The sequence below is a fragment of the Haliotis rubra genome, unplaced genomic scaffold, assembly GCF_003918875.1.
Source record: "Haliotis rubra isolate DU_JTF1 unplaced genomic scaffold, ASM391887v1 Scf195, whole genome shotgun sequence".
Lineage (NCBI taxonomy): Eukaryota > Metazoa > Mollusca > Gastropoda > Lepetellida > Haliotidae > Haliotis > Haliotis rubra.
The window spans coordinates 803528-828069 of NW_025765947.1; the positions used below are offsets into that span (position 1 = coordinate 803528).

Below are 24542 nucleotides of genomic sequence, written 5' to 3' on the forward strand. Positions count from 1 at the left end.
GTCATCATTATTCGAGTAGTTATCCTTTTAGATTAAAAGAACAATTATAACAATTTTGATATTGGTTGTCCAGTTATACAAGAAAATAACCTTTTATTGTCAGGTATTATCTAGAAAGTCATCTATATCTTGAGTAATATATCTTCAGTCTGTTACTCATTCGAGAACTATGTAGCCTAGTGTTTTCAGTCTCACAATCAAGACCCAGATTTGATGAGCGGACACTAAACTTCATGGTAAATGATACCATGAGGGATGTTTCAGTTCACCAGATTCAGCATAGCTGTTATTTATGGCATTACTTTTCATATATTTTTTGTGATTTATTGAAGTTTTTTAAAATTTGATAAATTTCTGCTTTTGATAAATTTAATTCAGAAAAGTGATTAAAAAAGTTTCATATCTGACTGTAAAAGACGGTGAAAGTGTAATTAAACTGATCATGCATATTTGGAGTTCACTGAAGTGTTCACCGAAACATGCCTGGACCTGTGATCATAGAGTGCAGATAAATTCTGATGGTTTCAGGCGCCAACTCCTTCCGTGAAACCAGCCAGTAACGAAGCATCGCCATCAACTTCGCGCAGTCAGTCTCCATCTCTTCATGTCCTCACCACACACAAAACCAACAAACCAGCCAAGAAACAAGCACCATCCATTTTCACTCCTGTAAGTTCCTGGTTCTCAGTGTGCAGGGGTAGTCTAGTGGTTAATGTTTTTGCTCATATTATGTATTGTGACTCTTAAGTTATTGTAAACTGTTACCCATGTCACATGATGTGGACCGCCTCCGTGGTGTAGTGGTTAGAGCGTCCGTTCGGAGAGCGGAAAGTCGCGGGTTCGATCCCCGACCGCGTCATACCAAAAGACGTTAAAATATGGTACTTGTTGGTCCCTGCCTGGCGCTCGGCATTAATGGGTACTACAAGGACTGGTCGGCTCGGAGTCAGTATAATGTGTCTGAGTGGGGTATTCATTCTTCACTGGGGCATGGTATCTCAGTGGGCTAGCACTATAAAACCAGCTTAAGTCTGGGCTAGTACAAGCAGCCGCACATACACATACACATGCATGTACGTTGTCATATGAGCGAAATATTCTCAAGCACGACGTAAAACCCAATTTCACCTCACCTCACCTCACCTCACCTCACATGATGTGTATGTCTATGTAAACCTGTCTTCTCCAGAAGAATACTATCCATGTTTTCATGATACTGTTCATCCATTCCCAGTCATTATCATACAAGAAGTTGGGTAAAACTGTTCATTGAAATCCTTTGGTGTGTATTGACGACCTTGATTAACCACCATGCTTAGGGATTTTACTGGATGCTTTAATCACCCCGTGCCGTGTCTGCACCTGATCGAGTTGGTTCCACAGTGATTTAATTAATTAGTGTCAAGAGCTTCACTTAGTACCGTGGAATGCATCCGTCTCGCATACACAAGAGACGATAGGCCGTCTCTTGTACATGTTGTCTCTGACTGTTAAGGTGCAGAAGTGTTGCTGATTCATGTCAAGTTTCATAAAAAATAGCTTGCTTGCATTTATCATACTTGGTTTCATATCTGAAATTTTCCCTGAAAAGTAGCATCAAACCTGACTCAGTCTTTAATTGGTGTTTTCCTCCTTCAGCTTCCTGTACATAAGCCAGTGGTGATTCCGCTAGAGAACTCGTCAGATGAAGACGAGACTCCATCACCTGTCCGAATAAACCCCATGTCCTTCCTGGGAGATCTGGACAGTTTCCTCAAGGCTGCTCGCAAGTCAGTGGAGGTGAGACTTTTGTATTCAGTGAGCAGAGAGTAGGAATATTTATAAGGTAAGCCAGGTTTTATGTGATGTGTTTAGATTAATTTGTAATGGGTGTTCAGTATCAACAGTATTTGGATTTGGATGACATTGTTTGGGTTGACCATCTCCTAAGCTGTTTTATGATTTGTCATGCTAACAGTGTCTACAGTACCTGAAGACAAGTTCATGATTTGAGAAGCTAGTGATTTAATTTAGCCTGTTATATACAGGCTGAATTGTTTAACCAGTCATTGAAGTTGGTGCTCAGTTTATGGTTAGTGTTTTGTCTTTGGTTATTTTACTTATGAAGTATCAGTCACGATATGGCTGAAATATTGCCGATTTGCCGTTGAATATTAACTCATTAATTCACCAAGAGACAAGTAACAGAATAACAGACTTGTTTAGTTGATAGGAATATTTTATATGCAATGAATCTGTTGGGGAAAATCAGATCCTCAGCACTAAAATTGATGTCAAGTGAAGATCCTGGTTAGAATTTAGCTTCAGTAACCCATGCTTGCCGTAATAGGCGACTAATGGGATCGGGTGGTCAGGCTCGCTGACACATCATCATATCCCAATTGCCTAGATTGATGCTCATGATGTTGATCACTGGATTGTCTGGTCCAGACTCCTATATTTACAGACTGCTTCCATATAGCTGGAATATTGCTGAGTGGGCTTCAAACTGAACTCACTCACTCATTAAAATTGATGAGTGGATACTTACACTAGTTGACGTGTCAGATGGTGTGTCATCATGACATGAAAGCTTGGTTCATTGTCAGGAACTAGTTGGCCTGGCTCTGACTCATTCATGGATGACATGGTGAAGGAACTAGTTATTATACATATTGTCCAATGATTCCGAATCAGAGCTACCTCCTTGCCTGTTTCCAGGAGAATGATGGCAAGGCCAGCACAGACAAGCCTCAGGAGACGAAGATGCAGCAGGTGATGAAGATCCAGGAGATCCAGCAGTGTGAGGCCAGTCTCACCCGTCAGAGGTATGTCACTGTCGCAGACACTACTTCAGTTGATCCTTGGAGATACACAGGGATTTTACTCGATCAGAGGCTGATAATTCACCCCGAGTGTAGATAGGTGATGGATATTTCATTGCTGAGGGGGAATGAAGATAAGAGGCTTCAATTCATAGTTATACTTTAGTTACATCATAATTAAAAGGAATATTTAGTCACTGGGATGTCTTGAAGGGTAGGACTTTCATAGGTTGGCACATTGAAGATCTGTAATCGGTTGAATATCATCGTTAGTATACCCATGATTTTTGTTAGAGCAGCTCATGAATATCAAGTTCTCTGTCTTTCTTGATTCCCGAGAAAAAATAAGTTCCAAGTTTGCCATGCCTGTTTAAAATATTCTGACATCTGTTCCCTTGCCTTAGGGCTTGAATCTATCTTCCAGTTCCCCCTGACAACTTAATAAATTGTTCAATTTATCTTCAAAACGGTACAAAACGTCTTGAAAACTACAATGTATTTGACTTGTCTGTATTGGACATGACATCTGCTCACGACATGACAAATACACACAGCTAAGACTGACAAAAGCGATACCGGTCACTTTTAACGCCAACATAGGATTTGGTCACACGACTACTCTTGTGAGAGGAAACTGAAGTCTTTGCAGAGTGTTATATTGCCAAAGTGGATTTTATTTGTGATCGTGCATTTTGTGAAAAGTTTGCCTTGTCCAGAAATGATTAATGAGAGTCCTTTTCTTGAAGTCCATGATGTTTTTGGTTTCTGTCGCGGACGGTTCATTCTATGCTTATATGATCAGTCATTGTGCGAGAGATTTTTTTCAAGCGCTTCTGTTCTCGAAATATTGCCGATGTGCCGCTGAATATTAACTCATTAATTCACCAAGAGACAAGTACAGAATAACAGACTTGTTTAGTTGATAGGAATATTTTATATGCAATGAATCTGTTGGGGAAAATCAGTTCCTCAGCACTAAAATTGATGTCAAGTGAAGATCCTGGTTAGAATTTAACTTCAGTAACCCATGCTTGGCGGTAATAGGCTTCGACTAATGGGATCGGGTGGTCAGGCTTCGCTGACACATCATCATATCCCAATTGCCTAGATTGATGCTCATGATGTTGATCACTGGATTGTCTGGTCCAGACTCCTATATTTACAGACTGCTTCCATATAGCTGGAATATTGCTGAGTGGGCTTCAAACTGAACTCACTCACTCATTAAAATTGATGAGTGGATACTTACACTAGTTGACATGTCAGATGGTGTGTCATCATGACATGAAAGCTTGGTTCATTGTCAGGAACTAGTTGGCCTGGCTCTGACTCATTCATGGATGACATGGTGAAGGAACTAGTTATTATACATATTGTCCAATGATTCCGAATCAGAGCTACCTCCTTGCCTGTTTCCAGGAGAATGATGGCAAGGCCAGCACAGACAAGCCTCAGGAGACGAAGATGCAGCAGGTGATGAAGATCCAGGAGATCCAGCAGTGTGAGGCCAGTCTCACCCGTCAGAGGTATGTCACTGTCGCAGACACTACTTCAGTTGATCCTTGGAGATACACAGGGATTTTACTCGATCAGAGGCTGATATTTCACCCAGTTGATCCTTGGAGATACACAGGGAATTTACAGAGGCTGATAATTCACCCGAGTGTACATAGGTGATGGATATTTCATTGCTGAGGGGAATGAAGATAAGAGGCTTCAATTCATAGTTATACTTTAGTTACATCATAATTAAAAGGAATATTTAGTCACTGGGATGTCTTGGGAAGGGTAGGACTTTTTCATAGGTTGGCACATTGAAGATCTGTAATCGGTTGAATATCATCGTTAGTATACCCATGATTTTTGTTAGAGCAGCTCATGAATATCAAGTTCTCTGTCTTTCTTGATTCCCGAGAAAAAATAAGTTCCAAGTTTGCCATGCCTGTTTAAAATATTCTGACATCTGTTCCCTTGCCTTAGGGCTTGAATCTATCTTCCAGTTCCCCCTGACAACTTAATAAATTGTTCAATTTATCTTCAAAACGGTACAAAACGTCTTGAAAACTACAATGTATTTGACTTGTCTGTATTGGGACATGACATCTGCTCACGACATGACAAATACACACAGCTAAGACTGACAAAAGCGATACCGGTCACTTTTAACGCCAACATAGGATTTGGTCACACGACTACTCTTGTGAGAGGAAACTGAAGTCTTTGCAGAGTGTTATATTGCCAAAGTGGATTTTATTTGTGATCGTGCATTTTGTGAAAAGTTTGCCTTGTCCAGAAATGATTAATGAGAGTCCTTTTCTTGAAGTCCATGATGTTTTTGGTTTCTGTCGCGGACGGTTCATTCTATGCTTATATGATCAGTCATTGTGCGAGAGATTTTTTTCAAGCGCTTCTGTTCTCTTTCAGACAAGCCATAGTAAAGGATCAGACCAACCTCAAGATGCTGATCACAAGGGCTTCCAAGTATCTGCGGAGTGCACGACTAGCTGAGGTCAAAGTTGTACAGCTGAAGGAGCAACTGACAGCTGCAGAGAAGATTGTTGTGGCAAATAAACAACAGCTGGAGAAGACAAAGTCACAGGTTGGTGCATGTTTGAAAAACACTAAATATAACTCATGGATTACATGGTCAGTCGTAAGAGTAACACTTGTCAGATGGGAGCACTGGGTATGCTATGGCTTTTTTTCAGTGTTCATGATTAGACAGTGGTGTCGCCTCATAGTTAAAGCATTTCAGTCCGACAACAGACCCTAGTCTAAAGGCTGAATCTTGAAAATTCTTTTCAGTCAGTACCCATGATCCGTGTTAGAATTGGTCTTCAGTAACCCATGCTTGTAAGAGGTAACTAATGGGATCGGGTGGTCAGGCTCGCTGACTTGGTTGACTCATGTCTTCGTATTACAACTGCATAGAACAATGCTCATGATGTTTTTTCACTGGATTGTCTGGTGCAGACTCGAGTATTTACAGACTGCCGCCATACAGCGGGAATATTGCTGAATGCTGCATTAAACAACAAACCAATTGACAATCTTTTCAGTCCAAGAAATATTTGTCCGTAACTCTAAACTCAAGTGGAAAACAACAGCCACAAAAGTTCACAGCACAGAGTGGTGTTTACCTTGAAGATGAAGTTATTATTAAGTGCAATTTTCGTAACCTATATATTCTGTTACTTGTACTGTTTTGAAAAGTGAAAGCAGCAAATGCAATTTACTCATTACAGTGCAAAGTATAACTTTTCCAAGAATCACTTGGAGTGCGGAAGGTCGCGGGTTCAATCCCCGGCCGCGTCATACCAAAAGACGTTAAAATGTGGTACTTGTTGGTCCCTGCCTGGCGCTCGGCATTTATGAGTACAACAAGGACTGGTTGGCTCGGAGTCAGTATAATGTGTCTGAGTGGGGTATTCATGCTTCACTGGGGCATGGTATCTCAGTGAGCTAGCACTATAAAACCAGCTTAAGTCTGGGCTAGTACAAGCAGCCGCACATACACATGCATGCACGTTGTCATATGGGCAAAATATTCTCAAGCACGACGTTAAACCCAATTTCACCTCACCTCCAAGAATCACTACGTGCCACATGACCTATGTAAAAATTTAACAGTCTAACAAATTGGATTTGACAGCTTGCAGTTGAACATTTCTTTTGAAACTTCTAGATCCTGTTTTCACCCATGTCTTTGCTCATGGAGATTGTGTGTGTTTCTACTTGAATAGGCTAAAAGTGTTAAGGATCGACTGTTGGATAAAAAACAGAAGTTCAAGGAAGCTGAACAGAATGCAGTTAACCTTGGAAAGGCATTTTATGGACCCAACTATAAACCAAGAGTGGTCACCATGGAAATGGGCGACAAGAAAAAGGGAGATAACCTATCTGTAACTGTTTTCAATGAGGTGAGTTTCTTGATAGACACTGCTGTTTGTGCTAAGGTCAAGTAGTTTAAACCCCTCAGTACACTGACGTATTTATGGTTTAGGTAGAGAATATATCCATCTTAGTATAACTCTGTATGAAACAAAGAAATGTTGGTCGTTTTTTATATCTTTATTTTCTTAAAAAGGGTTATGACAAGTTTGAAGTTTTTTTAAGAGGGCTGAGTCCTGTCTTATGCTGTTAATTCTGTTCAAAGGTGTATGACTTGTGTAGATTTATAGAAATAACTGATTGTGTTTGTAGATGTCTGTTAAGAAGAAAAAGATGACTACAGCAACAAAAGAAAACGCACCCCCAACAAAACCACCTCCGACAAAACTACCTCAGAAGAAACCAGCTGAGTTTATTGCCAAAGAGAAAGAGAGGTTGAAGAAACTGGAAAAGGAGTATGCAGAAAAGATCCGTCGCCTGAAGGAAGCTCAGGGTATATCTGTAGCCAAGGACCAGGAACCGAAAATCAAATCTCCTGTGTTAAAGAAGAAAAAAACTGAACATTTGACAGAAGATCTTGAAAAAATACGGCTGGATACAGAAGACATACCTGACATTGTTGACAGCAAACCCAGGAGACGTTCTCTGGTTGAACTGAACCCCAGCAATAAACCGAACATACCTTTGTCTTCCACTGAGAAAGATGCTAAAACACTGAATGGTGACAAATGCAAAGATGACCCACAAAGGCCAGCGTTTGTTATGCCAACCGGGCAACAATTAGCCAACCTACGAAAGCTTCAGGTAGGTCCTATCTTGTCTAGTGCTGTGAAGATTGTACATAAAAGGGTTATATTTTTCCTTATCCTGACTCATGCTAAATTCTTGTCTCCTTCTCCTTGCGAATGATAGTGGAACACTTGAAGTTCCCTTCTAAAAAGCGGACGTAAAATCACTACTCACCCAGGAGTTACCTCCCTTGCCCCTTTGGCGCCCTTTTGGTCACATGACCGACCATGTTTTGTCACTCTCTCCTTCGCCCTTGAGGACGGTTGTGAGAGCACCTGGGTCCCTATACGGCACATATCCTTTTCTATTTTGAACCTTACATCAAAATTATTGCTGTATACGGCTTTTAGGATTGGATTCTACTATATGGTTTGAAATTTGATCTAAATTATACGTTGTTTGACATGTTTTTTCATCGTGTTTACATTTGATTAAAACTTGTATTCGTTGTAGGTACCGTCTGTCTGCGGCTGACCCACATTTATTATGTCCTGAGTGCACTACTTCATGTTCTTTCAGCTCTCGCTGTAAACATTGTCTGGATTTAACCACTTTTGAATTTAATAACTACCTTTTTTCCATTCATAGATGTGCAAAGGACTGGGTAAGAAGGTATTCACAAGTCATGTCTAAATCGAGTGATTGCGCTGATAACAGTGTGTTAACTACTGCTGCCGATGTTCATAATTCCAGTGAATTGCTGAGCATTTTACGGGGGCAGTTCGCTGTTCCAGTGATGTGATATACCCTGGAGCTAATAAGAGATCATCGATCCTTCTCTGCGAGAGATTGTACCTCAACGGAGCTGACCTCTTTCAAGCGCAGCAGACGAAGATGTCAGAAGATCGCTGCAGACTAGATCTTCAACGCTACAAGCCTGTGTGAAGAAGAAGAAGGCTACTACCCCTAAGACTTTGTCAGCCAAAGTCTTTACACAGCTCTACACAGAAGACGAGATCCTTTCTCTGTCATGCGAGATTGTACCTCGGAAGAAGCAGATCTCCCAAGTACCGACAGCCTCAGCTCATGATGAGTTCCAGAACCAGCATATCCTGACGTTCCCCCATCCTCATACCTGAAGTCACAGTCGAATTACCAGCAAGAAGACAAAGCCGGCTTCTTCGGACTACATCTACATCGTTCAAGAACTCCACCGACAAAGATGACTTTATGCACTATTGACAGGACACCTTTATCGGAGCTAGCAGACATTGCCAGAAGACCTATCAATCGCAGACATCAGGTTCCAGAGACAGCAGCATCGATAGGCCAACTGAGTCCCCAGAAGTAACCCCCAAGAACTATTGCAGTGTTCCGTACAACCTTTGACAGTGGATGGGCGTCTTCAGCGGTACTGGAAGAATTGGGGAATACTACAGGGCGTATCCCAGATACCTACAAGATACATGGAAGCCACCCCCGCTTATAAGCGCTGCAGCCAACCTGGACGACGCGAAGCAGAGACTCTACTCGACAAAGATGCAGTAGAAGAGATAAATTAAGATCTCATCACGCCCGGTTTTCCTGGTACCGAAGAAGAATTCCAAGGAGAAGTTTCGGCTCATCTACAACATAAGAAAGTTCAACCAGGAGTAACTTCGCAGACCAGCAAAATTCTACATGATACATCTTCCTCAACTCCGACATCTCGTTCGTCCATCAGACTACCTCGCCAGCATAGATCTACAAGATGCGTACCTCCACATCCCGATACATCCAGACTCAAGGAAATACCTAAGATTCCTTTTCAACGGACATCACTTCCAGTGGAAGGTTGTACCATTTGGAATATCGTCAGCCCCCTGGTTGTTTACTCGAGTGACCAAGCCCATCGTCACATATCTACATCGTCGAGGTCTACGCAGTGCTTTTTACCCGGACGACGGAATTCAAGTTCATCAAGATCCCAGTCAACTCAGACTGCAACTAGACTTCACCATCAGGCTTCTCTCTCAGTTAGGATGGCTGGTACATCTGCTCAAGTCGGAACTGAAGCCGAAACAGGATCTTCAATTTCTAGGAATACGACTCATCACGCCGGTGAATCGCATAGTCGTCCTAGAGGATTGTTGGGTCAAGATACAACATATGATGTCTCAAGCAATGCTCTCTCCGTTGACACTACTTGCTTGGGAAAGCATGCTCGGTCTACTCACCTCAGCTCAAGACATGACTCGCAGAGGGAGACTACAACTGCGCCCACTACAAATATTTGTGATCGCCCATCTCGACAGTCTGGATCCGCTGATTCTACCGGACAGCCTGAAACTATACCTCTTATGGTGGACTCGGAAGTCGAATGTTTGCGGAGGAACCATTCGCCAGAGCCTGTTTGCAACACTCATCTCTATGTAGATGCATCGCTACAAGGATGGGGTGCCCACCTCGACAACGAAGTGGCAGCAGGGAAGTGGTCGAGTCAGGATCAGAGTCTTTACATCAACCTGTTGGAGATGAAAGCAGTGATCAACGCTTTACAACACTGGTCCAGCATACTAAAGAACGCAAGGCTCATGGTTCACACGGACAACTCCACAGTAGCGTTCTACATCAACAAACAGGATCAACACGTCTGCTACAACTCAGCTTTCTCCTGTTCAGCATCGCCGATGACCCTGAACATCTACATGAAGGCATGCACATTCCAGGAGCAAAGAATGTCATAGCAGATGCCCTTTCTCGTCCACTACAACCATCCCCGACGGAGTGGATGTTACACCCAGAAGCGTTCCGGTTCGTCATACAGACAATAGGATCTCCACTGATAGACCTGTTTGCAACAAAGTTCAACAAGCAACTACCAACATTTGTCTCACAGGGATGGGCAACAGACGCTTTAAGCATCTCATGGGAAGGACTAAACGCTTATGCGTTTCCACCTCCAGCACTACTACCACAAGTAATACAGAAAATCAAGCAGACGACAACGCTGCTCTGATTTTGGTCGCGCCCTATTGGCCAGCGAGGATATGGTTTCCTGTCCTCATACAAGAACTCGGAAGTCCAACCCTGAAATTACCACAGTGGTCTAACCTGCTCATCCATCCACACACCAAGCAAGCTCACAGGAATCCGGCATTGTTCCAGCTACACGCATGGAGCATATCAAAGCTTGCCTGAAGACTAGAGGGTACTCCGCCAGAGCAGCAAAAGCAGTAACACTACCTCTGCGCAGATCAACTCGCAACTTGTACGATGACAAGTGGCAGAGATTTGAACAGTATGCAACAAAAAAAAGCAACCCATCCTCAAGTGGCGGAATACCTGTGTCATCTGCGACAGACGAGACACTTAAAAGGTTCAACACTGTCAACAAGCTATCACCATGAAGACGGGTGTCAAGCTGACCAAAGTACCAGAGATACTGGCACTACTACGCTCAATTAAGTTGAAGACCAACAAAAAGAAATTCAAGGCTCCTGCCTGGGATCTCAACATAGTTCTACAACATCTCACCAGTGATGCCTACAAGCCTCTAGAACGGACATCCTTTGAACTACTGACTCAGAAAACATTGTTCCTGATCGCCCTAGCAACAGCAGCACGGATGTCAGAAATACATGCTCTGGACTTTGAACGAACACGATTTGAATCAAGACATCGTGACATCGTACATCTAGGACTGAGATGGGATTTTATTGCCAAGAACCAACTGCCCGGCCAGCCTGACAGACAGTTCCACATCCCAGCACTCTCTACAGTCCTTGGGCCACAGGATACACAGGATATATCCTTATGCCCTGTCAGAGCACTAAAAGTGTACCTACAAAGGACAAAAACAAGGAGACGAAAATTCAAGCGCCTATTCATCCCCTTATCCACTGAGACGCCCACGGAAGTCTCACGGACAAAGATATCGATATGGATGAGAGCTGTTATACTAAGGGCCTACAAAGCAGCAGGACTTGAGCCTCCACGAGCCTCCAATCCCCACGAAGTCAGAGCCCTGGCGTCTACCCTTGCTCTTCATGGAAACTGCTCGATTACAACAATAATGGAGGGCTGCTTTTGGAGATCGGAGACGGTGTTTGCCAACCACTACCTCAGAGACATTGCCACCCGAAGACGTCTCAGGCATTCACCAGTTTTGGCCACTTGTTGTAGCACAACAACTAACAGTTCCACAAAGGCGCTGAGGACAATCTCACCCTTTTATCATGTGACTTGTGAAAACCAACGCTCTGGAGAGCAAATGGTTGAAGTCCATGCACACGTCTAGGACAGGCTAGCATGAGTGATAGACCCTGTACTTGTATAGGACATTCTTGTACATGAAGAAGGGTCGCATCTCCACTTGATACACGCATCAAGAGATGGAGTTACAACGGATAACTAATGGAACATTAGTGTATCTAAATCCACACGAAAATATCAGAAGTTTTGGAAGAAATCTGACAAGTTGTGGTTTCCCCCAGACTCATCAGAGGAAGTTGAAAGAACAGAATCCTCAGCAGTGCCGTCATAAGTTCCCCTTGGGGGCTAATACAGGAAGTAAATCAACAGCCAGTGAATCCAGAACGTGGCCTGACCCACCACCGATTCTGACTGATTCTGTAAGCATTTAGCATGAGTCAGGATAAGGAAAAATATGTAATTTTCTGACTAAAATTGATATTTTATACTTATCCTGACTCATGCTAAATGCTTGTCTCCTTCTCCTTGCGAATGATAGTGGAACACTTGAAATCCATTGAAGTTCCCTTCTAAAAAGCGGACGTAAAATCACTACTCACCCAGGAGTTACCTCCCATGCCCCTTTGGCGCCCTTTTGGTCACATGACCAGCCATGTTTTGTCACTCTCTCCGTATGTATGCCCAACACCCGGATTTACAGGGAAATCCAGAGTGCCATAAGAGGGGAGGTTGGGAGGGCTGACCTCATGAGTCAGGATAAGTATAAAATATCAATTTTAGTCAGAAAATTACATTATTGGAATCCCATTGACCATGATTCTTTATGCTGCAACAGTACTTGTGATATTCAATACATTGTTAACTGTGGAAGATCTGCATCAGTTTGGGTTCAACCCATTTTAAGCTAAATTGTTTGTTTGGCAACTCTCTTGTGCAGATGGTGTAGTGCTGATTCTTTAGGATTGATCACTTATTATTGTCAGGGGAACAAATTGGATTTCATCCAAAAATGAAATAATCCGTTGATTTAAGTTGTCTTATCCTGTGGTTACGTTTGAGTATTGTTCAGTCTCTTCTAAGGATGATTTACTGGTGAAAACTTGAATGTTTAATCCTTACTCTGCTGTAAATGTGATGGTTTCTAGGAATACTATTTCTTGAAACACTGAACTGATAATGCTGATGTTTCATGTATCTCTTGGAATGATTCAGGGTAACCTAGTGGTCTGATTGTTACACAAAAGACATGGGATCACTTGATTGTCTGGACCAGACATGATTATTTACATACTGCCACCATATAGCTGGAATATTGTTGAGTGTGGCGTTAAATAACTAACCAGTGAAATATTGTTTGGGACAAGTATTATCAGATTTAGTGTATCTTATAAAATGGATGAGTATCCTGTTTGATTGTCAGAATGAGAAGATGGAGAGGATCCTGAAAATCCAGAAATCCACAACAACCAGTTGGTGCCGACGTGTTGGAGCATACACATCACTGATGGCACAGCTGAAGGAGGTAGGTTTCAGGATTACTGTGGTATTGTGTTGATGAAAGTGACAGTTGTAAAAAGGTTTTATATTTTGAATAGATTAATATATCAACCAACATAAAAAAATGAAATTGGAGAAACAAAAAGTGCACATTGTTTGTCCGACTTGATGTTTTCAAATAAAATGAAACAAAAACATTGTAACTTTGTATGCTTTCATTGATTGTTCTCTTATAACATAAAAATAGGAGGCAGTGTTTTATTTTTCATATTTGTGGCATTAAGTAACCACAGACCATTCAAACATACCACAAATATTCGGATTTTTGGTATTTTAAAATTGTCATGAACAATCACTGACATGTGCACTTTTAAATGGAAGATGTCATTTGTCACTTTGAAGGCCAAAGTTTACAGCTAGGTGTTGGCACAGGAAAGTTATTTTTGTATATGATTATTTGCATTGGATGAAACTTGCTATTACCAAACTGATGATCTCTGAAACTACCAGTTGGTTGAAGGCTTGTACATTTTTAAGAAATAAGTGTCTCTTAAACATATCTTGACTTGTTTCCTGTATTCTGCTGTTTACATTGCTTGATGCTTCTGTTTTATCTGCTTGTCCATTTTGATGTGGTTGTTGCATCATCTTCTTTGCAGATACCAAAGCTGAAGATTTCTAAGAAGGGAAATGCCAAATCAAATGGTGACAACAAGAATAGGCAGATTGATCTCACCTACAAGAGTCCCCTCCTGTCTTTCAAAGCATATAGGTGAGAGGCAGTCACTGTAATATAGGGTTCTTCTGTAGGTCTCAAGCTGAAGTTGATCCCCCAGTTCAGGTCCTCAAATGTCAAAATGTTGGGTTCCTCGATTAGGTAGATGAAGTTGGTACTAAGTTCAGTATCCTCAAAAGTCACAAATGTAGGATTCCTTGATTTGGTCTCTTGTGGAAGGCGTTGGTCCCCAGTTCCCAATCCTCAGATGTCAGATGACTAGGTCTCCAGTGGAATAATTTGGTCCCCAGCACTGATGCTTGTCAGTCATAATTCTGTAAGATGTGAAGCACCACAAGAAAGTGATCATTAGATGGGTTGAGGTGGGAGGCATTTTCTCTTATATTTTTAAACCAACAGTTCCAGGTGTTTGCGTTCTATAACAGACAGGATATGATTCACAAAGAAGCTTGATGCTTGTCAACACTGAATATCGTGTATTAATTAAAGTAGAGTGCCATTTCAACGCATGTAGTGGTTTTCATTCTCCGAACAATCCGACAAAACCATATCCTCCTACTCTCAGCTTGATTCCTTGTTGTTTTCTCCACAGGTTCAGTCCATATTACAGAACCAAATCCAACAAAACCATATCATCCATCACCTATTCCAACAAAATCAACCCAAAGAAAATCTTATGTACTTACGACCTCCATGGCCGGTGCAATGATGAAAAGTGTACTGGGTAAGTGTTGTATGTCTGGACGTACTGCTTTCTTTGCCTGATGGTGTGGTATTTGTATTTATTGGATGTCATGAATACAGTATGCATATTGGATGCCATGAGTATCATATTAGTGTTGGGAATTGGTTGAAATCTCACAATTGGTTAGCGTAATTTTTCAGATTTTCCTATCCAGGTTGTTATTGCAGATATGTATAACATGATGCAACTTGCTACTTTAAAGTGATGACTAATATATCATGAACATAAACTTCCTGGAGTCTTCAAGAAATATTCAGTCATGGCTTTTCAGTTAGTGAAGTGAGTTTTCTAAGAATTAAACACGTTTTCAGGCACTAACAACTAACTGATATGTTCCGTTGTTCCGTTGTTAAGTATTTCAAAGACTAAAACAGTAGTTCAAAAATCGTTTATGTTCGATTATGAGAAAATGTGATCGATTGCTTGGTCGTTTGGTCACTGCGACCAATCTTCGATTATTTCAATTAATCGGAACACCACTAGTTCATATACATTCATGTTGGATGTTGTGATTACCTTATGTGTATTGGGTGTCACAATGAGCTTTGAATGTCATGAATCCAATGTTATGATTGTATGTTAATGGATACAGTATGTGTATTGGTTGTCATGGATACAATATGAGCATTAGGTGTCATGAGTACATGATCATGATTATACATATTGGATGTGAGGATACATTATGTGTATAGGTACTATGGATACAAAAGTGGTCGTGGATGTCATTAATGCAATTTAAAAATTGGATGTCATGTATATATTATCGGTATTAGGTGTCATTAATGCCATGGGAACATGAGTGTTGGATGTCATGAATGGTTATTAGTTCATATCATTTCAAGTATGTAGTATTGGTCGCCATGAAGGATAATTATTAAATATCCTCTATGCATATTGAACATCATGCTTGTGACAATGTTTATACAAGGTGGATTTAGGATCTTGGAACCCCTGAGTCTTTACCTTATAACATTAGTGCTATGACAAGACATCTTGACTTCTCTTCTTAATTTCAAACAATGTACAGTGCAATCAGTGTGTGAAATAGACACTGGCCTGCTAACCTGTGGCTAGTAAAAAAAGCCTGACTGGCTAGTGAATTTTTATGGGGTCAATTTTGTAAATACATCACTCTCTCTGACTTGTTATGTTATAATACACTTTTAAGTCATGCATGATTAAGGCCTGATAAAAATGTTCATCATATTAGCTATAGCAGCTTAATGATGAAACGCGTGTCTACGTTCAAATTTTGGGCTAGTGAATTATTTTGTGGGATAGTAACTTTCAAGCATAGCTAGCCCGACTGGCTAGCAAAATTTGGAAACTTTTTCGCACACTGAGTGCAATGTGTGTTGGATGTAAATGTCGTTAGGTGTTACTAACTTAGGTGTCATCTATACTGGGTATTGGATGTTTTATATATATGGTATTATGAATGGTAGATGTCATGAATGAAGAGTATGAGCTGTCAGTGTCAGTATGTGAAGTTTCACATCCAAGGTAGTCCATGGTCCCGTGTGTTGCAGGTAGCCAGACTTGATACTACAAACATGGTGAAATGATCTGTATATTATCATTGTCTGGTTCTTTCATCAGCCAACATGAGCGAGACTTCAGGTTGTCAGAACGAGAGGTGCTCCAGGACTTGGTGTCCTACTGTCCCAAACTGGCAGGGGTGAAGGACACCTCTTCACAAGACTGTGGCAAGTCTATAGGTGAGTTCACTTATTTGAATCTGGTTCTAGTTTAGTGCTTTCTCTGTCAATGACTTTGTAGTTTTGACATGTTAAGACTTCTGTGGTATAGTGTGTAGAATGTTTGAGTGCATATACTTTGTAGTTTGATCCTTGTCTATGTCATGGGAAAAGATGCACCATGCTACAATTCTATGCCACCACACCATGCTGTCATACCACACTCCCCCCTCCCTTCATTTCATCCACCCCCACCCCCACTCCCACACCCAACCACACCACCCCACCACACCTCACCCCACCCCACCAGAGCTGACTGGTGAGGTAAAGATATTTACCTTTAGATTGTGTCAAGACTTGATTTACAGGACTCCATAACACAGCAACATTCAGTCTCACTATTATCACTACTTTCCCCATATACCCTGTTTCTCTGTGAGACATGATGCTTTTTGAACAGGATGGAGTCTGAGACTGTTTCACTGCCTGTTCTGTTTCCACAGGTACTTACATAGATAATCTAGTCCGTCAACACGAGGGTCAGATGAGGTCTGATCAGTTGTGTCTCCTACTTGCATCCAAAGTCACAGAAGAAGCCAGCAAAAGTAGGTGTCTCCTACAACCTTATCTCTCAACTCTCTAATTAGTCCTTCTTTGACAGTCTTTTGCCTGTGTTCCGTACTTGTTGTTAGACATCTTGTTTTATGAAGTCGAAGTGTGTAAATAACCATGCATCTTTCTGTGAGAAGGAAAATTGTTGGACCTAAACCTTTACTGATCCTGAATGCAATTCCAGGGCCCTGTTCCACAAAAAGATTTGCACTGATTTGATCTTAACTCCCATACTTCAACATAGACTTATGACTGCCATAGTGGATTGAAAGCTTTGTGGAGTAGGTTCCTATGTTATTCTCTGATGTTTCACCAAAGTAGAAACTGCTTCAACCCTATATAATGTTGGTTTGTTGTGATAAAACAAACCAAATGTATGTTCAAAACTTCATGCCATCCAACGGACCCGTGAAGATCCGGGGTAGAATAGGTCTTCAGCAACCCATGCTTGCCACAAAAGGCGACTATGCTTGTCGTAAGAGGCGACTAACGGGATCGGGTGGTCAGGTTCTTTGACTTGGTTGACACATGTCATCGGTTCCCAATTGCGCAGATCAATGCTCATGCTGTTGATCACTGGATTGTCTGGTCCAGACTTGATTATTTACAGACCGACGCCATATAGCTGGAATATTGCTGAGTGCGGCGTAAAACTAAACTCACTCACTCACTCGTGCCATCCAACTAATTCACTGCGACAATAAAATATAATAAATGCTACACTGTTACTGCAGAACAGTATTAAACTCTTAGCTTCCACATGATGGGACTAACACTTTACCAATGGTTACTTGTTTGATCAGTTACAGTCTTATAGTGTTTGTTTCCCTTACAGACCGTCCACATACCATGTTCTATGATCCTCGGACATGGAAACCTGTCCAAGACCATCCAGACGGACAGGAAACAGTGTCAGAGTTCAAGGGCAAAGGGTCAAGGTCATTAGGTAAGTGTATGCCTTGAACACATTGATGTTTTTGGAGTAACCGATAACTCACTGCTATCAATCCTTGTTTCAATTTTACGAACATAATGTTTTCATTTTCAGAATTTCTGAACAACCCAATTCCACCTGACCGAGACAACATCTTGTGTGATGAGGATGTACGTTACTATGGGGGCAATAACACTGAAATCCAAACAATGGAGACAGCTGTTTTGGAGAACCCTCAGGATGTTACGTTGTGGTTGAAACTGGCTCAGAGGAAGTTGGCATCAGACAAGTGAGTACAGATAGTATTCTTGAATGTCACATGTACCTATTCAACCATGGTGCTCTTTTATGGCACATGGTTTTGTTTGTTTAATGCTGTACTCAGCAATGTTCCACCTTAATGATCACAGTCTGAAATATTGTCCTGACAATTTAGGCCACATATAATCCAACATATCCCACCAGTACCAACTTAAGAAAATAAAAAAACCAACCCATAACCTAAAACAAAAGAAGGAAAATAAAAACAACCACAACCAATCCAAACTACCCTGTACCTCTGCTGCCTCCATCACTTCTGGCAAAATTCCAAATTAAAAATTCATTTAAAAATTAAATATGCAACCCTAAAGCCCCATCAGGTTGTCCTCTCTTTCAGGTCATAATCACCCCTCTTTCGATCAAATACTAAATGGCCTGGCAGACCCATGTGTAAAATATGCTTCATGTTGGAAAGCACACGTAAAATCTCCAAATCATCATCACAAAAAGAATTGATTCATCGATCATGTCGCTGAGTGCGACTTTGTATGACACTATTACTGATCCACAGACCCTTGAAGATCCGGGTTAGAATAAGCAAAAGATCATGAGTCAGGATAAGAAAGAATATGTAATTTTTCAAGTAAAATTGATATTTTATGCTTATGCTGACTCATGAGGTCAAGCCCTCCCAACCTCCCCGCTGGAAACACTTAGGATTTCACAGCAGATCCAAGTGCTTGGGCAGAAAAATCAGGAGAGAGTGACAAGTAAGGCTGGTCACATGACTGTTTACGCAGGAAAAGGGAGGTAACTCGTGGGTGAGTGTATTTTTACGTCCGCTTCGGGAACTTCAAGGGATTCAAGTGTTCCACTACCATTCGCAAAGGAAAGGGAGATAAGCAAAAGATCATGAGTCAGGATAAGTATAAAATATCAATTTTACTTGAAAACTTACATAATTGGTGTAAGGAATACATTATTTATTAGATTGTCAAACTAGTATCGGGGAGGACAGTGACCCAGATGTCTTATTCACAACCATTTGTATTCAGTAAGGATGTAGGATTTCGCTCTCAGAATTTGAGCAATATACTTGAAGTGAGTACTTTACTGCCACCCCAGAGTCTGAGTGTTATTATGTATCTGTCATAGTAAATTAAGTAGTGAAGCCAAGATTTAAAAACCAATTAAAACATGTGGAGGTCCCTGTGAACCCATTCACCTAAGACATAGTAATTTGCTGTGGAGAGTTGCACTCATCCTTAGTCATGGTAGAAATCAGTGGTCATAGGGCTGAGATCTTAATTCTGATACTAGTGATAGGTTTGTTGGCATCATACTGATGCTTGTTTGTTCTTCCAAAATAAATCATGTGTGTCTTTTTTTAAATCTGCAAATGAATAGGGGTAATAAAAATAATAGAACTGAAATGAGCTCTACTCTGTACATACACCTTTGGTGAACCTACCATTTGCTTTGTTTCTACAGGTTGATCACTGGATTGTCTGATCCAGACTCGATTATTTACAGACCACCGCCATATAGCTGGAATATTGCTGAGTGTGGTGTAAGACTAAATTCACTCACTCATTTGTTTCTAGAAAGATTGTTGCAAGGCTAATGTCAGTTGAAATGTCTTTTAGCTTGGAACATCGCTGTTTGTGGGATGTAATGAATATCACTGTTGACCGCGCCGTTGTTCAAAACAACCTTAACGCTACAGCAGTTGTAAGTCTTTTAAGGTATGGAAGTAGGCGCTAAGATCACTTTGTACAATGGCACCCAAACACTTGTTGGCATCACTCTCCCTTGAAGCAGGATTGATAAATTGATTAAAAGTAGAACAGCAATCCACATAGGGCATATGTATTGATGGATTCAGCTTGGTTCTTGTTTGTAGTTTGATTGTTGTTTAACAGTGCACTCAACAGTATTCCATCTACCTAGAGACAGCATGTTAACAGAGCTACAGATAACTTTTTGGGTCATTGAGTATGTACTTGCTTGTCTTCATGTCAATTAAGCCCATTTCTGGTGTCCCCCGCTGTGATATTGCTGGAATATTGCTAAAAGCGGCGTAATACTAAACTCAGTCAGTCTTCATGTCAACTGGGTATCTTAATTTTCCTTTGAGTAACCAAATAAATTGTACTCACCTCACTCAAACTCAAGTGGGTATTTTGCCATTTTCAATTTATTTTTAAAATATAAAGTTTTTATGTTAGTGTTTGTGATTTACATTTGATCTGTAACATGAGAAAAGATAAGAAAGACTGCAAGTTTGTCAAGTTCATGTCCTGAAATAGAACCTCTCGATATACCTCAGTTATTTTATCTATCTACCGGTACACAAGCTACAATATGACATTTTTGTGTGTATGCATGTAAGACCACATTTATTGAGTATTTACAAAACTTCAAGCGTATTTGTACGCAATAGACTTAATAGGAATTGAGTTTTCATGATAAATATTTGCGTAATTTACACAGATACGCAACTTACGTGTACCTCTGTGTAAATAATTGAATCTGGACCAGACAATCCAGTGCTTGATACTGTGAGTAGCAATGTACATGGCAGACTCACTGACTTGATACATAGTGTGTCATTGAGCAGTGTTACAAACCTTGTCAAATACTGCCCATGAAGAATGCAAAAAGCTCTTTGGGTGCATCTAAAATGCAATACAAGAGTTGACAGCTCTTGTGTCCGTTGGAAATTTCTTTTTAAAAATCACTCCGTTTAAATAACTGGCGTAGTATATATTGTCAATAAATTTCTGTCAGAAAATTCTAAATACAGCTCACAAATCTGCCTATCAGGAAGCAGAAGGTTGTCACTGCAACAGTGATTTTCTTCATTTTCGTATTTGTTTGTTACCTTGACATACATCACTCGCATCACATACATGTTTGTAAAGAAGCAAGATTTTTCCGATAAATTAGATCTATGATTACGACAGATAATTAGTGGCTACCATGCTGTGCATGAGTGATTTTGGCAGTTCCGTGACTACTGTCACCAGGCTTGGTTCAGGACATACCCAGACTTAACTGTTCCAGTCTGCAGTGAACCAACTTAACATGGATTCAGCCCACAGAATCGTATTCATGTTTCCAGTTGAAACTGCCTCAATCAATGACATAAACACATGATATTAAATATACAGGCCCATGAGTTATTGTGGTTAACTTTTCCAAACTAAAAACTCTTCAAAAATGTTTGTTCATTGTATTTAAGTTGTGGGTGATAAACAAATTGAGTACAACAGGTATATAAACACTTCAGTCTGAGGGAGCAGTTAATACCTACTGGCAAACAAGGATAAGTTGAGCACCGACCTGACAATTGACCTGTATTAGCATGTATGAGAGCCGCCCACTGGCGCTTGCCTCAGGTTGTCTGTGATCAAGTGTAGTGCTACACTGACCAAGTGAGAGTCTTATGAGCAAGGCGTGTGCAGCTACGCGCGGAATCAATTTCATCATCATGTACTGCACGTGCACCAGCCTACATCTGCTTTACCTTTCACAAACCAAATGGGTTTGCTCACTGCCATGCACTGCCTAATTCCCATAAACGTGTTCTCTGCACCGGTCCAACTTATCCTTGTTTACCAGTAGTTGATGTATTTGGTGTACAGGTTAAAGTAAAATACAAGTTAAGATTTTTTATAAAATATTTATATTTATTAACATGATAGATGTAGAATAGGAAAATTTATGATCTTTCTGTATTCATTTATGATTATTAATTCATCATCAGTTACTTTTACAAACCAATTGATCTGGAAACCATAACAATTGATCTTAAAACTATGATGACTGTAGTTTGTAACTATATGCCAAAGAATCAATTACCCTCCATCTATTACTACCAACTCTATTACTACCAACTTTGTTGCCACTTGCTGATTGTATTATCAACACCTTATGTTTGGGATGACTTTCTCAATAAAGTACAGATGCTAGTACTTTAGTTGCTTGAGTCCCATCCGGGATTCAAACCCACGCTCTCAGTCAGGCACCTAATTGCAAACACACACAGTCAGCCATCTAACCCAATCAGTGGGACCATGGGGGTAGCCTAATGGTTAAGCTTCCGCTCGTCACACTGAAGAATCGGGTTCGATTCCCCACATGGGTACAATGTGTGAAGCCCATTTCTTGTGTGCCTCTCCTGTGATTTTGATGGAATATTGCTAAAAGCAGCTTAAAACCATACTCGCTAACACTCCCCACTGTGGCTTCCACAAGTCATCCATCTAAACCATTCACCCACCAAGGCTTCCACATTTCATTTGGTTTATATTTGATATACTGGTATATCGTGTGCGTGTGTGTGCATGCATGCGTGTCAGTCATTGAGCATTTTCACCATAGGGACATAAGGATAAAATGTCTATTCCTGCAATTAAAATTGTGCGAGTTGTGAAACTAAGGGTTTTTTAAGTCTGGAAAAAGACATTTGGTTCTGAATTTCTCTGTGTTGAGAAGTCATGTGGAACACTGTTTTGAAATACTTCTTTCCAACCCACACCTGCTTTGTATAATCCAGTCTACTCCATTTCACTCATGTAGACAGAGAAAGCCTGCTTTGAAAACATTGTTGTCATCATTATTGCTCCCTGGTTGCTGATCCTGGTGGCTGTGCCTCATTGCCCTATCATTTAACATGTGCATAAAAACACAACTAGAATTCTCTACGTCTGCTCCATCTCCCTCGGCTCAGCAAACAATGCAACAATTGACTTATTCCTGTCTTCAAGTTAATTGTATTAATCCCCAACACATAAGCAGCATAGCTGCTTCATTTTGTAAAAGCTGAGAAATGCAACCTAAGATTCATCTGCCAGTTTTGAGATTTTAACATCAGGAAAAAATCTCCAGCTTGTGGGTTCTTCCTGTTTTTGTACTGATCTGTTATCATTCATATCCTTACCTAAACACCGAAAAGTGGCAAGGTCAGGGACTTGTGTCTAAATAAAACACCCAGGATGTGTAAGGTCGGTGACAGCTAGTCGTGTGATGTGTGTGGATCCACCATCATTTGTATGGTATTTTTACCCAATAGGATCACAGCAGAAATTGTGTTTGATCCGAGACCAGAATGTTGTCTCTCTGGGTTTCCTGACTATGTAAGCAGCTGAAAAAGATTTGTTGATGTGGGAAGTTATCAGATGCAGTGACAGCATAGATAAATGCCTATTGTATAACGCATTGTTGTTAGACATTGTTGGATGGTATGTTTTCCTGATCACAAGAAGATATGTCTTCAATGCTATTGTGTTGAAGGTGGCTTTCCTGTTTTAATGGGAAGCGAATGTTTGTCTTCATTATATGCAGTGCGCATAGGATTACATTGTTTCGTCTGCATAGTGGAAATAAGGTTATAAATTTGGAAAACGTGACCAGTGTTTGAAAGAATTATTGTTAAGGAGTCATTACATTAGAACTGTGAAGGAGGGAGGTTTTGTTGCCTCCAGAAGTGTCATGCTGTGGGACACCAGAAATGGGCTTTAACATTGTACTCATGTAGGGAATAGAACTGGGTCTTCAAGGACCAGCAAATGCTTGGCTATCACTCCAACATCTTAATGGTTATAAGCAGTGTATGAAATAAGCCAAAAATCCAGTCAGACGTCAGGGCTGGTAACTTCAAAATGTTACCCGCCCAAAATGGATTTAACCAGACCAAATATGGTGAATTTACTCAGATGTATGGAACATCTAAAATTGTTACCAGACCATCGGGCTGGCTAGCTGTAAATTTAGACCGTCCGTCAGAAATCTAGCCCATCTCGGGCGGTCGGACGGGCCTTATTTCATACACTGTTATAAGTTGAGCTTTATTCTATTCCAGTACTTTTACAGCAGAACTCGAGTCTAAACAAAACTCATGAACCCCAGGATCCCCGTAATTTCTCACACTGATAAAAATTTATGAAAACATCAAACTTCTTAAAGGTATTTGAAGTGGAGCCATGACTTATTAATATACTCATGGAAACGAATAAGGGAACACATGAAAGTACAAGTGTTCCTTTATTCTTTTCCAGGTTTCTTCACAAGGTATGTATTCAACTGTGTGTGAAATTTTGGGAATAAAATACAGGAACACTTGTACTTTCATGTGTTCCCTTATTCGTTTCCATGAATATATTTGTTAAATATCACCACCTTAGGTAGAACTGTATCACTGAAACATTTTACAATCATTATCATTCTGCTGCTCACAAAAGATTTCTTGTTTCGCTCTCTGCAACTATTTTTTCTGCTTGGGAGCGAAAACTAAATCAGGCTTTTTGGTTTTCATTTGCCTGCTAATCTTAAGGTTGTGCTATAGCCAGTTTGGCTTGTGAAGGCAGTGCCTCTGAATTGGAGTTTGATAATAGTGCACTGTCTTTTCTTATGTTGAGGTGGAGGGTAATTCAACAAA

General features: G+C 40.7%; 1 protein-coding gene across 1 annotated transcript in view; it reads left to right on the forward strand.

Moving 5' to 3' along the window:
- Positions 1-24542, forward strand: part of LOC124274871 (zinc finger C3H1 domain-containing protein-like) — a gene marked incomplete at its 5' end in the record, with an annotated part of 98930 nt that overhangs the window by 165 nt on the left and 74223 nt on the right. The window contains 13 exon segments of the mRNA XM_046710243.1: positions 529-669; positions 1639-1779; positions 2701-2807; positions 5229-5403; positions 6548-6724; positions 7008-7499; positions 13039-13140; positions 13775-13887; positions 14444-14575; positions 16196-16314; positions 16797-16898; positions 17741-17851; positions 17954-18128. Of these exon segments, the coding sequence (XP_046566199.1) occupies positions 529-669; positions 1639-1779; positions 2701-2807; positions 5229-5403; positions 6548-6724; positions 7008-7499; positions 13039-13140; positions 13775-13887; positions 14444-14575; positions 16196-16314; positions 16797-16898; positions 17741-17851; positions 17954-18128 (2087 nt within the window).